Below are 13,978 nucleotides of genomic sequence, written 5' to 3' on the forward strand. Positions count from 1 at the left end.
ATGAAAGAACCAAATACAAAATGCCTGGATAGATCACCGAGAAGTGATTTGGTGTATCGAAGAGAGAATCGATAGAGATTGATGTGGTTGCTTGTGAAGGAATGTATCGCAAACCGATTCAGAACGATCACATAGATAATAGAAGAAAAATAGACGACGCACGGTTTACCCAGGTTCATCCCGCAGTAGGGCTACGTCTTGCAAAAAGATTTCACTATGATATTGGTTTTTCAGCAGCACAACTCGTTACAATGATCTTTCATATGAGTACAATATATATAACCTAAAATGGGTCCAAAACCTAAGCCTATCATAATCCCTTTGATCCCACAACAAATGGGCCAACTTAAACACAAACTCAAACCAGTTGTTATTTACGGGGTGCAGCCCTCAAACCCCCTTTCATTCACCGACAAGTGGGGTAGCCGTTCACTCACCGGGGAGCGGAACTCCCGCCCACCGACCGGTTAGTGCTGCCCTCGAACTCCCGCATTCGGTGCGCGGAGGTCACATGTCGTCGGATCATACTTCGGTTTCCCTAAACTCATGTGGGTGTACCCGATATGAGAAACAAGAGTCCTCGAAGTATTCGCCAACTCCAACATTCTCCCACTTGGTGGATACTTCACGCAAATGAGAGTCATCTCAATAACATTCCTCTTCAATCCAATTGCAGCAGAGTACCATTCAAACTTCGCACCAGTAACGCCTTAGGAAGTCTGAACTATTTTCCATAGTGCCGACCTTTACAAGCCGAACCACTTTCTTTTACACTTTCTCTCGAACAAAATGATATTGTATATCGATGTGCTTTGTGATGAGTAAAATGCTAGATTCTTAGCTAAATAAATAGCTCCTTGATTGTCACATTTCACCTCTACGGCACCTTGCTCAAAACCGAGCTCTGAGCACAACAGCCGTAACCATACGGCCTGTCATGCCCCGATCCTCGGGTACACGATATCCCTACCTAAAAACCTCAGGTTGTAAGAGATAACGCCCTAGGGACGTTATCAACCCATTTATTTTTATCTTCGTATTAAGCACATGCGGAAACGATTTACTCCCAAACGATACATCAAGGCAAGGATAGTTAAACAGACAGTCACATCAAACAAACACGACAATTCAACAAATACCACATTGTATTTAATTATCTTCGTTAGCCCAAAGAAGTGAAATAACTGCAAGCTCATTCTTCAAGCCACTTTCTACAACCCTCAGAAATACCAGGTCAGAATTAACGCAACTTTCAAACTACTCCAATAAGGTTCACGTCCATTTCCAATTCTTCACGGCTAAAAGCCTAAAAATAGTTAGCGACAATAGGGTGAGATATAAATCTTAGTGAGTCAACGCCTAAGCCCGGCTAGAGCGTTGATTCGCTCAGACGTCCTAACAAGCGGTCACATCATTACAGAGCAGATATCTCAATCACATGCAAGCTTACCCTTCAGAAGCCACACATAATGCAATGCGGATGCGACATAACGGTCAAATCAACCATGCCAATTCATTGGCAAAGCATCACATCACTTGCATGCATAGGACACCACACGTAGTCCATTTATTATCAGAAATGACCCCCGTAGGCCTAGCACACTAGTCCATTTACTTTCGGCGACGGCTTCTGATAGTGTATGTGATTCCACTCGACTAATCAGAAGACAATTCCTAGACATCTCCAACGCCTTCCGCACCTCCCTCACCATCCCCAACCAATTGACCCTGCACCTCGACTCCCTCCTCTCGCGGCACTTCACATCCCTCAAGTCCATCAACCTCAGCCCGTTTCGCGGCAATCCGTCCTCCGCCAAATCGCACAGTTCCCGTTGCCCCTCGAGCGCCTCGACCTCTCGAACCAAGAGTCCCTCCGCTTCGATGGGTTGCGCCATATGGGGTCCAAGTTCGGGGCTTTGAGGGTCTTGGTGCTGTCCAAGATTGGGCTTTTGGGGGATGATGACTTGGTTTCGATCGCGGAGCACTTTCCCTTGCTCGAAGAGCTCGACATCAGCTATCCGAGGGGGAGTCGTAAGGTTCGGGTACGGATGACGGTATCTCGGTCCTATCTCAGACGTTGCAGAGGCTGTCGCGAATCGACGTTTCGGGTAATCAGTCTGTCTCTGATCAGTCTCTTGTGATTGTGGCAGTGAATTGCCCGTGTTTGAGGGAAATTTGGTTTAGGGATTGTGGCTTAATTACCGGGAAAGGTATTGCTTCGTTGATAAAGAAGAGGCCTCACTTGGTCTCCTTGGCCTTGATTGATATGGAGGAGGAGACAATTTTCTGTGAGGAGTTGGTGGATTCCTTTCGTCATGCGGAGGGTTTGAGTAGTCTGGATTTCTCGGGCTCGTTTATCTGGGATGAGTTGCTGAAGTCTGTCGTGGAGGCAAATATTCCGCTAGAGTGCCTTGTTCTTTCGGATGCTTCGGGGTTTTCGTTCAATGGGATTTGGAAGATCGTGCTAAAGCACCGGGGCATCAAGGTCTTAGATTTGGAGGGAACACGTTTCCTCACGGATGGCGACATGAGCGTGGTTTGTAAAGATCTTGGCTGTCTAACCTCCATTAACGTCAGTCGCTGCATCAATCTCACAAAGACGACATTGTATAACCTCACAAGACAATGTCCCTTCCTGAAGAGAATCTTTATGGAGAGGACGAACCTAAGGAAGGATGATGCTAATGAGACTGATATCGTGGTGAATTCTCAAGTGAGGTCTCTTATCATACCTAGTAACGAGAATTTGACCGACGAATGCCTCAAGAAGATTGGGCGTGTGTGCCCCAACTTGTGGTATCTTGATGTGGGCGTTTGTTTGAAGATAACTGGGGACGGCATTTCGGGTGTGCTGAAGAGATGCTCTGAAATCAAGCATTTGGACATGCGTGGTTTAAAAAACATAGGGAATCTAAGCATTGACTTTGAACTCCCACAGTTAGAGGGCTTGCAAGCAGGTGGCTTGAAACTCAATGACGAGCAACTAGCCGCATTTATAAGTAGATGTTGCCATCTCAAGCATGTCGACTGACAGAAGCGTGTGCATTTGTCGACCAAAGGGGTGGAAAAGGTGGTGAAGAATTGCAAGACATTGAGGAAGATAAATTTGGGGAGCTGCCATAATGTACGTGACGTTGTCCCATTCCTAGATTGGATGGTGTCCGTGAGGCCACCGTTGAGGAGAATAGTCCCACCTCACATATTCGTTTCCTCCGAAATCCAAGACTCCTTCTTGCCGCGTGGTTGTCTTGTCCGTGGTTATTGACTTCAAAAGGGACGATGGATGAGGTAATTGTGGTTGTCCAGCAGCTTGGTTGTCTTGTTAGAGATATTTTTCTAGGATAGCTTTCATTTTATCCAAGTATAAATGCCCTTGATTCTAAAAAACTTAGAAGCGAAGCCAATTGGTCAATGGTCACGCAGCGATCATGGATAAACCAGCAGAGAGATTAAATTAGAGAGAGGATAACTGGGCCGATTTTCTTTCTTAGACATGGTTGACAGTGAGTGTTAGCTACCATATTTACATGTCGCTTTAATGGGTGTCTTAACATATAAAACACGAGCGTAATTCCATATATTCCTGATATAAACTCACGATTTTACATCAAGGAGTTGAACAAATGGAAAGGGTTATCTTTGCTTCTTCATGCACTCCGATTACTGCACTTTACATTTGCATGTAATTTTGTTTCGATTTACTTTCAATTCTATGTAATCTCATTTTCATGTGGGCTTTACATTTCCTTGCTTCCCCTATTCAAAAATTGATCACTCAATGTGAAACATCATTCTGCGCTTTGTACTTGGAAGTGGAAACCACAGGCCAATCTCGATCTATAATATGTGAGTTATTTTTGACTAGGTCAAAAAAAAGTGGTGGGACCCACTAGTATTAAAAAAAAAAAAAGAAGAGAGCAGATGATTTCTCCAAAAAGAGGCATCGGGAGTCTTCCATCGCATAAAGAGAAGAAAAAGAAAACAGAAAGGGGAAAGGAAGAAAAGGAGAGAAAGAAGAGAAGAAAGAAGGAGAAAGGAGAAAAGGGAAAAAGAGAAATAGAAACCAGTCACGTGCGCGCGCCACCCTCCACGAGCGCGTCGCTGAAGTCGTTTCCCTACATGTCGCAGCACGTGGTAAGCGCTCGCCCTCTCTTCCCTCTCTATTGAAGTGATTTTTTTGATTTAGGGCAAAAATTCGGATCTTGAGGGAAACTGAGTTGCTGTGTCCTATCTCATGGGTGATTGGCCACGTTTTTGCTTGGGAATGAAACTTTAGGATGTTATGAAGCCGTAGGATTCGACGGATCACGATTTCGTGTTATGGTTTGCCCGGACCGAGCAATTCAAATCTGGTGCGCAGACTTACTGCGCGAACAGTGGACTTTGAGGGCTATTTTCTTTAGTTTCTGGTTGTCGGTTGAGGTTGACCCTGTTGAGACTTTTGTAGTACGTTAAATAATCTTCGTTTTGACTACAATATTGCATCAATCGGACTTCGTTTGATCAAGTTGAGGAAGTTCTTGCAATTAGGGCTGGAAAATCCGAGTTTTGGAGAATTTGATGTCGCAGGGCCTGATTTTGGTGTTGGTCAACCATGATTATTGTACGAAATAAACTTAAGGATGTTATGGAGCTAATGCTTTTGACGGTTTGTAAATTGGATTTACGGTTTGTCCAAACGAAATCTCTGAAGTTTGGCGTGCGGGCTGTCCAAGTGCACAACCGGTAGTTTTTTGTCCCGTAGGTGTCCGATTGTCGACGTTTATACGTCATTTAGTCAAGTTTTTCGCATGCATAGTATTTTACAAGCTTTTAATGTTATTTTTCAACTAATTTTTAGGATTTCAAGCTTTGCGGTTCAATGACTACTATAAGTTGGTTTGCGACTTTTTAAGGTGAGTTGCACTCTCTCTTCTAAGAATTTATAAAACTCATGCTTTAAAGATGAGCACATGTACTTTGGTGTGATTTTCTTGACAAGGTGAAGTAAGGTGACGTTTAGAGCATTATTTTTGCATAAACGGGATCGAGCTATTACTACCATTTGATTGTTTGATATGGCTTGTTGACGATTATCTTGCTGAAATACTGTTTGAGAAATATGTTTATGAGAAAGGCTATGTATTTGGTTTTTAGTCTTTTGTTTGTGAAACTAGATCGTTGTGGTTTTTCTGGATTTTGGTACTCATGTCCCTATGATTAGAACCCACCGAGGTGGAGGTAGTATGCATACTGTTAGGACGTCATTGAGCCGAACCACCGGCTAAAATGGGTGGTAGACCTAACCAAGAGGGGTAAACTTGGTCGCCTTGTCACGGCGTTAAACGTGGCCATAGTTGATGATGAGTATGAGATTATTCGATGGATGAACCATCGAAAGTTAGTTTAATGAGATTAATCAATGGTTTAAGCCATTGATAATTTGTTGTTATTATGATTTGCTATTTGACTTACTTTGATGATTGCATAGTGATTTCTCGATCCACTTAGAAGATATTGTACTTCTCATTGAGCTGTGGTTGCTCACTCCGTTATCTCTTTTGCTTTTCGGGTTCTTTGGCGAGCCGCAAGTAGGATCGAATGTCCGTTAGTCGTAGGACTTTTGGGATAGTGGGGATATATTTTTGGATAAGTTGTATGTAGTTGGTGAGTTCAAGCTAAATGGAAAGCTATGTATGTTTGTCCTTCCATTTTGGGAGATGAGCTCTAAATTTTTTGTGAACATGTGACTTGTTTATCATATGTATGTGGAGGTATATATTTTGGATATCAGGTTTTTGTTTTTACTTTGAGGCCGCGTCCTTTGGGTAAAGAAGGACGGTCGTGTCATGTCTTTTTTCTTGGAGAATCGGGATGTGACACGATCTCTCCGATCGTAATGAAGTTCAACGTGTCTCGGTGCATCTTCCTTTATTGTACATTTTATGAAGAATTCGCTTTTGGAGATTGTGAGAACGTACAGGTGTGGTGATGCGTAGGAAAATGTTAGGGCCTACCAACACAAGCCATGGATGAATGCACCTGAATTCAATGAATTTGGATGGCTCAATACAGCACCTGAATTCCTGGCTCCTCCTGCCAAAGCACGAAACTACAAAGCTAAACAAAGAAGAGGGGCATTTCTGCCCTTCCATGGCCTAAAAAGTACAGTGAGATTGTCGACTTAGACTAGATGGCTACAATCAGCGTGTAATGATCCGACGTTTGACTATAATTGTCAATTAACAGCTGACAGTCGTCCTAGTTATTCAACAGTTCATAAAGGACCCAACAATATTGCCATGGTATTACGGTAGACATGCCTATAAAAGGGATGAGAATGGCCACTCGGGAAACTGAGCCGTAACAACCATGCGATCAATGTTCAATTCAAAAAGGTTGGTTATTATTTTCCCCTTACTTCGATATCGACAAGCTAACATAAATAACCATCGTGATACTTTCAGGAACTTGACTGAATTTGAACTCTTACAAATTTCGACTAGATGGATGAGATGCATCGGAGGTGATCATGGATTTGTGGCCTGTCGGGCCGAAAGCATAAATTGGACTAGCCGTTCAATTCTTGGTCCGTTCAAGCCCTGCCCATCTTACATTAAACGATTAGTAATTTGTTTTCACGTAGAAATTGGTCCGCCCATGGATCGATCTAGTATTAAAATATGAAAGGTACATAGCCCATAATTAGCACTAGTGCCGACTGGATTAAACTCGGTCCACCCCTCCAAAAGAATTTCCCCGCGATTTTGGGGGGCCCTTTTAGATCGCCATACACGTGCTCCGTTATTTCATTGAACCAATGGCCGAAGAACTTGGGTGTGGTGCAAACTGGATGTCGTGACATATGGAGTGTTTCATTAAATCCAAATTTCGATGGATGTCTTCTTAGATGCATACAGCTGGATTAACCTTTAACGGGCGAGACTTAGGGAACCCGCTATATGGTAAACCCTAGCTAAGAAAAAGGAGAGATGGACCGAGACCAGATGGATAACGATCAGCGTGTAATGGTTCGACGATTAAGGATAATTATCAATCAACAGTTGACTTGGGGGGAGTAGATTTCCTCACAGATGAGGTCATGGGAGTGATACGTAGAGATCTTCGCAGTCTGACCTCGGCCGACATCAGACACTGCTTAAATCTCATGAAGACGACATTAGATAACTAACTTCTGTTGGCTGTGGATCATATTATAACTTGCTGAGTGATGAAAATATTTCTACACGCCCTGTCAAAAACGAGCACTGAAGCTGCCTCGGATGAAAGGTTGCCATTTGCTCGTCTCTTGTTGTTTTCTCAAAGAACAAAAAGGAGAATTGACAGCAAAAGCTATGTATTTGCAGCAAGCAGAACGTATGGAAAGGAAAAACTACTTCTCTTTATTCAGAAAACTGAAAAATACTTAAGTACAGACTAAAACTTTGTTTGTTGCCCACTAAACACACGTTACCCACTAAGCAACAGATTGCTTGATCCATAAAAATCTGCAACAAACTAATAGAATAAATCTGCAACAAACTAACGGAACGGATAACATGCAACTAAACAACCCTATAAAATAGGACTCTAACAAACCGACTCAACAGAAAATAGATCATGCAGCCTTGATGCATCAACACTCTCCTCCTGGATCAAGTGCTGCACACTCCTAACTTTGCCCCGAGAAGTTCGAATCGGCCAACATGAAACGACTTAGTGAATATATCTGCAATTTGATTTTCTGAACTGCAGTACACCAGGTTCACCTCTCCAGCCTTTTGCACTTCTCTCAAGAAGAAATACCTGACCTTAAAATGCTTTGTTTTTCCATGAAATACTTGGATTACGTGAAATGGCCGAGTAGCTTGATTGTCCACAAATACTTCTATGCCTTCTTCTTGCTCCAAATGCAGATCATCCATCGCCTTCTTCAACCATAATGCTTGATTCACAGCTGCAGTAGCTGCAATAAACTCAGCTTCTGCAGTTGATTGTGCTACTATTTCCCGCTTCTTTGAACACCGGGAAAAGCATGCCGACCCAAATGTAAAGCAATAACCTGAAGTGCTCCTCATATCATCCATCGATCTCGCCCGGTCACTATCAGAATACCCCCGCAACTTAAACTCCTGAATTTTGCGGAACTTAATTCCATATGAAAGAGTACCTTTCAAGTACCTCAACACCCTCTTTGCAGCTACCATATGCAACTGACTTGCACAATTAAGAAATCTAGACAAGACACTTACAGTAAACATGATGTCCGGCCTAGTTGCGGTGAGATACATTAGACAGCCGATCAAACTTCTATAAACTCTTTCATCTGCTGGTTCTGATCCATCCTTCTTTTGAAACTTTTCCTTCTGACCCATTGGAGTACTCACACTCTTGCACTCCTCCATGTTGAATCTCTTCAGGATCTCCTTCAAGTACTTCTTCTGACAGATAAAAATTTCATTCTGAGTCCGCCTAATCTCCATCCCCGGAAAATATGACATCTCACCAAGATCAGTCATTTCAAACATCTTCATCATCTCTTGCTTAAACGCAATAATCTGAGCATTATTATTTCCTGTCACCAGCATATCATCTACATAAAGAGACACCACCACTAAGTCGGATACTAACCTCTTGACATATAGAGTGGATTCACTAAGACTTTTCTTGAAACCTAGACCCAGCAAGTGCTCATCCATCTTACTATACCATGCTGCGGGAGCTTGCCTCAAGCCATAGAGAGCCTTTTTCAGCAAATAAACTTTCTCCTCCTGGCCTAGTGTGACAAAACCTTCTGGCTGCTCAACATAAATCTCCTCCTGCAATACTCCATTCAAATAAAGCAGATTTCACATCTAAGCGATACACCTTCCATCCTTGTTGAGCTGCCAAAGCAAGAGTTATTCTAATTGTATCTAATCTTGCAACGGGAGCAAAGGTTTCTGAGAAATCAACTCCCCAAACCTGTGCATATCCCTTCACCACCAACCTGGCTTTATGCTTATTCACCGAGCCATCGGGATTGAGTTTGGTCCCGAAAACCCATTTTACTCCAATTACCTTCCTGTCTTCGGGCCTCTCCACTAGCTCCCATGTCCGGTTCTTTTCTATCATAGTCAACTCTTCCTTCATTGCATTCATCCACTTCTGATCACTTTTAGCTTCCTCATAACCAGCGGGTTCCAAAACAGCCACACTACACCTATGATATATATCGATCGGAGATCTAGTACCTCTAACTGGAACATCATCTACCAGGTGGTCGGGTTCCAGTGAGACCTCCTTGTGCTTCCCTTGTAACTCATCTGTCCGGTCCCATTGCTCATCTTCTAGGAACCGAACATCCCTACTAGTGATCACCTTCCCTGTTTGTGGTTGAAAGATCCCGTAGGCTTTTGACACTAAACCGTAGCCAACAAAGATTCTAGGTTCAGCTTTCTCCCCCAGCTTGTCTCTCTTGACGTGTGGAATATGAGAAAAACACAGACAACCAAACACCTTCAAATTTCTTAGAATTGGCTTGACACCAAACCAAGCTTCAAAGGGAGTTTTCTTCTCCAATACCCTTGTAGGCAGCCTATTCAGAAAAAAAACTGTTGTGTTTTTTATACGCCCAAAATTCTTTTGGCAGATTCTTCTCATGCAGCAGACACCTAGTCATCTCCATAATGGTTCTATTCTTCCTCTCACTTACTCCATTTTGCTGTGGAGAGTAAGGAGCGGTAAGCTGATGCTCAATTCCAGCCTCTTCACGTAAAGAATTAAATCTCTGCGAGGTGTATTCTGTTCCATTATCAGATCCGATGACTTGAATCTTACAACCACTTTGGTTCTCAACCCATCTTTTAAACTTCAGAAATACCTCAGCAACTTCTGACTTTTGCTTCATGAAGTAAATCCAGCACATTCTGGTATAATCATCAATGAAAATAATGAAATACCTGCTGCCATTTAGTGAAGGAGTCACTTGTGGACCACAGAGATCTGTATGAATCGTGGCAGCTTCTCTGTAGCTCTCCAAGTGGATTCCTTGAAGGGAAGTCTTGTCTGTTTGCCCACCAAACAAGCCTTGCACTTTGTGATTTGCTCCTCCAGGCTTGGTAACCCAGTTACCATTTCATTCCTTTGCATGAACAGCACGCCTTTGTGATGAAAGTGCCCCAGCCTCTTGTGCCATATCTCTGAATCACTGGCCCGGCACTTGAATGCCACTTGCTCTTTCTCGAGAGGATTCAGAGAAAAACTCTTCTGTTGCATCTTTATCTTGAACAGCTCCCGACCACTAGAGTCAAATATTAAACACTTCCCCTCTTCAAATATCACCTTAAATCCCTTTTCTACCAACTGTCCCACACTCAGCAAATTCTGATCAATCTCGGGCACATACATCACATCAGAAACCGGTTTAGTTCCAGCACAACTCTCTATTGCTATAGTCCCTTTACCTTTCACTTCTAAGTACTCCCCATTCCCAATCCTCACTCTTGACTTCAATGACTTGTCAAGATCTATAAATAACTTTTCATCACTTGTCATGTGGTTTGTGCAACCACTATCAACAAGCCAACTTTCACATGGAGCACTAGAAGAGAAACAAGAGGCAACAAACAGTTGATCTACCTCTTGTTGGGTTGCGGCATGTGCCTCACCTTGCTGCTGATCTCCCTTCTCTTTGCAGAACTTCTCAATGTGTCCAAGCTTATGACATTTTCTGCACTTCACATCTGGCCTCTTCCAACACCTAAAGTGCGGATGATTCTGTTTTCCACAAGTCTGACATGAGGAATACCTTCCCCAATTGTTCTTGGAGTTACCCGCATTGTTCTCTCTTGCAGCGGCTTCCGAACCACTACTGCCATTCCATTTCTTCCCTTTCCACTTCTTGCCTTTCCCTCCCACATTCTGTTGTTCTTTGGCCCGCAAAGCTCCTTACGTACTTCCTTCCAGCCTCATTAACCTCCTCTGCTCTTGTGCTTGCAGAGCACTAAGCAATTCTGCCAACTTGATCTGAGACAAATCCTTGGTATTCTCCAAAGATGCAATGGTTGCCTCAAACCTTTCGGGCAAAGAGACAAGAATTTTCTGCACTAGCCTATTATCAGAGAGGTCGGTGCCTAGAACTCTTGCCTGATTTGCAATGCTTATCAACTTATCAGAATACTCCTTAATTGTCTCAGACTCCTTCATCCGTGATCTCTCGAGTCTCGTGATCGATTTAGCCCCTTCATGCTTCTGATCCTCTCATCTCCTTGATACTCGGCTTTGAGGAAGTCCCAGATAGCTTTGGCTGATTCACAAGCCATAATTCTGCTAAAAATAGCGGGTGAGACAGCAGCATATAAACAAGACTTTGCCTTTGCCTTCCTTGTCGTCCTCTCCTTGTGAAGCTTGATCTGATTGATGGTTGGATTGTCGGGAAGGGGAGCAACTTCATAATCTTGTTCCACAGCTTCCCAAAAATCACAACCCTCTAGATAGGCTTGCATTCTCACCGCCCAGGCTTGATAATTTTCTCCATCAAACACCGGTGGAGTCATTGAAAAAACACTCAATCCTGTCTCCATCTTGCCTTCGTCTTCTATGGATGCAGATACTCCTCTCAATCAATCTCACAAGTCACTCACAGCCCCTTAAGATCAAGAAGGCTCTGATACCAATGTTGTTTTCTCAAAGAACAAAAAGGAGAATTGACAGCAAAAGCTATGTATTTGCAGCAAGCGTAACGTATGGAAAGGAAAAACTACTTCTCTTTATTCAGAAAACTGAAAAATACTTAAGTACAGACTAAAACTTTGTTTGTTGCCCACTAAACACACGTTACCCACTAAGCAACAGATTGCTTGATCCATAAAAATCTGCAACAAACTAATAGAATAAATCTGCAACAAACTAACGGAATAGATAACATGCAACTAAACAACCCTACAAAATAGGACTCTAACAAACTGACTCAACAGAAAATAGATCGTGCAGCCTTGATGCATCAACATCTCTTCTTTAGATGGTTGGGCACAGCTTTCGGCCTATCAAAGCCCGACCAAATGCGAACTTCACCGGTTGAGCTCAATTTCATATTTCTTGTAGGTTATGAGTGAGCTTGGGCATGGCCACCCAGGCATTTCTCTGAGCCCTGCCTCACCAATCCGAGTATAGAAATTTCTTGCCATCCCGTCCCAAAGCTCGACGTAGAAACTCATGTTCATCTTCTCATTCATTTGGTGAAGGATTCGAAACCCCACATGTCTGTCCTGGATCTTACTTAGTGCGAGCTGCTCCTCCACGTGCATATGCAAATGTTATTACCCAACACGAGCGGATTCACGGATTGCGAATTTTCGAAAGAAAGGCAAAAATTTGGGTAGGTCCGAATCTGCTCAACTTTACGTAGGTTCTTCTTCATTATCAAATCTATACTTCTAAATGAAGTTTGCCTTTTGCCACGCTAGCCCTCTTAAATTTGACATATCTATAGACTATTTAAGAAAATCATACGCACGCACATCAAAATTGACTCTATGAAATTTAGATAGATATAGCAGTAAACGGGACTAATGTATATAAAAGAAAATCAAAATCTCACAACAGATAGGATTGTTGTGTTACGAGTCCCACCCAGAGAATCGAGCAGTGCTTTACTCGCTTGGATCTTGAAAGCTGCACTTCTCAAAGAGCTGTTGCCAATGTCCCCGTTCTCCGTTGGGATTGCGTTTCAATCTCTATTTGCAAGATGGCGAGAGAACATTTTCTGACCAAGTCAAAAAGCTTTTGCAGACCTTGGAAGATCAGAAGACATTGATTGATTGAGTTTTGATTCTTGCGTTCTGCCCAAGTGTTTGTAGTTGTCTAAGTAGCTCTTTGCTCCTTGCAAAAGTACACACTTCCACAAAGCTACAAAGCTAACCAAAAGAGAGGGGCATTTCTACCCTTTCATGGCCTAAAATCAACGTGCAGTGGTCTAAAGATTGACTATGATCGTCCATCAACAGCTGACATTGTCTCAGTCATTCAACAATTCATCAAGGACCCAACAGTTTTGCTATGATATTATTGTAGACAGGCCCCTAAAAGAGATTGGTATGGCCACGCAAAATACTAAGCTGTAACAACTAACAACTATCGGATTAATGTTCAATTACAAAGGTTGGTAATTTCTTTTTCTTTTTTTTGCAGTTACTTCGATATCGAGAAGCTAAAATAAATCCAGCATCAAGATATTTTAAGGCGCTCGATGGAATTTGAATTCTTAAAAATTAGTATTAGATCGCTGACATGCGTTGAGTAGAGGTGATCATGGGTCTGTGGCCTAGCGGGGCCAAATGGGTAAATTTGGACTAGCCGTTCCATTCTTGGTCCGCTCAAGCCCGGTCCATCTCATATTAAATGAGGTTAATAATTTGTTTAAAAAAAAAATTTGGTCCACCCACGGATCAATCAAGTATTAAACTAGGAAAAGTGCATACTGCATAGCACATAATTAGCACTAGCGCCGGCTCGATTTAACTAGGTCCGCCCCTCCAAAGGATTTCCCCACGATTCTGGGGTCCCTTTAGATCGTACACATGTATTCCGTTATTGCATCGAATCAGTGGTCGAAGTACTCGGGTATGGTGCAAACTAGATGTTGTGACACTATCGATTGTTTAATGGACCTTGCATTATATCCGAATTTCGATGGATGTCTTCTTGGATGAATATAATTAGATTAATCTTCAATGGGCAAACGAGGGAACCGTCTACATGGTAAAACCTAGCTAAGGAAAGGGGAGATTGGCCGAGATTAGATGGACGACAATCAACGTGTGATTCGACGATTAACAATAGTTGTCAATCAATAACTGACGGTTATCTCTGTCATTCAGTAGTTCATCAAGGACCCAACAATTGTGCTATTGGATTACTTGCTAACGTTATTCTGGAAGGCCTGTAAAAAGGCTCGGTATGGCCATGCGAGATTCCCGTCCAATTGAAAACGGCCGATTATTGTTTTGCCCATCAGTTC

At 42.7% G+C, this 13,978-nt stretch overlaps 1 protein-coding gene across 1 annotated transcript; it reads left to right on the forward strand.

Moving 5' to 3' along the window:
• Window positions 1–1,823: 1,823 nt before the first annotated feature.
• LOC115757588 (dynein regulatory complex subunit 6-like) lies at window positions 1,824–12,182 on the forward strand. The gene is given in 3 exon segments (XM_048276637.1): window positions 1,824–2,040; window positions 2,043–3,288; window positions 12,064–12,182. Coding segments are annotated over 2 exon segments (1,134 nt in total). The 5' UTR covers window positions 1,824–1,895; the 3' UTR covers window positions 3,032–3,288; window positions 12,064–12,182.
• Window positions 12,183–13,978: the final 1,796 nt, after the last annotated feature.

The sequence above is a fragment of the Rhodamnia argentea genome, chromosome 3, assembly GCF_020921035.1.
Source record: "Rhodamnia argentea isolate NSW1041297 chromosome 3, ASM2092103v1, whole genome shotgun sequence".
Classification (NCBI taxonomy): domain Eukaryota; kingdom Viridiplantae; phylum Streptophyta; class Magnoliopsida; order Myrtales; family Myrtaceae; genus Rhodamnia; species Rhodamnia argentea.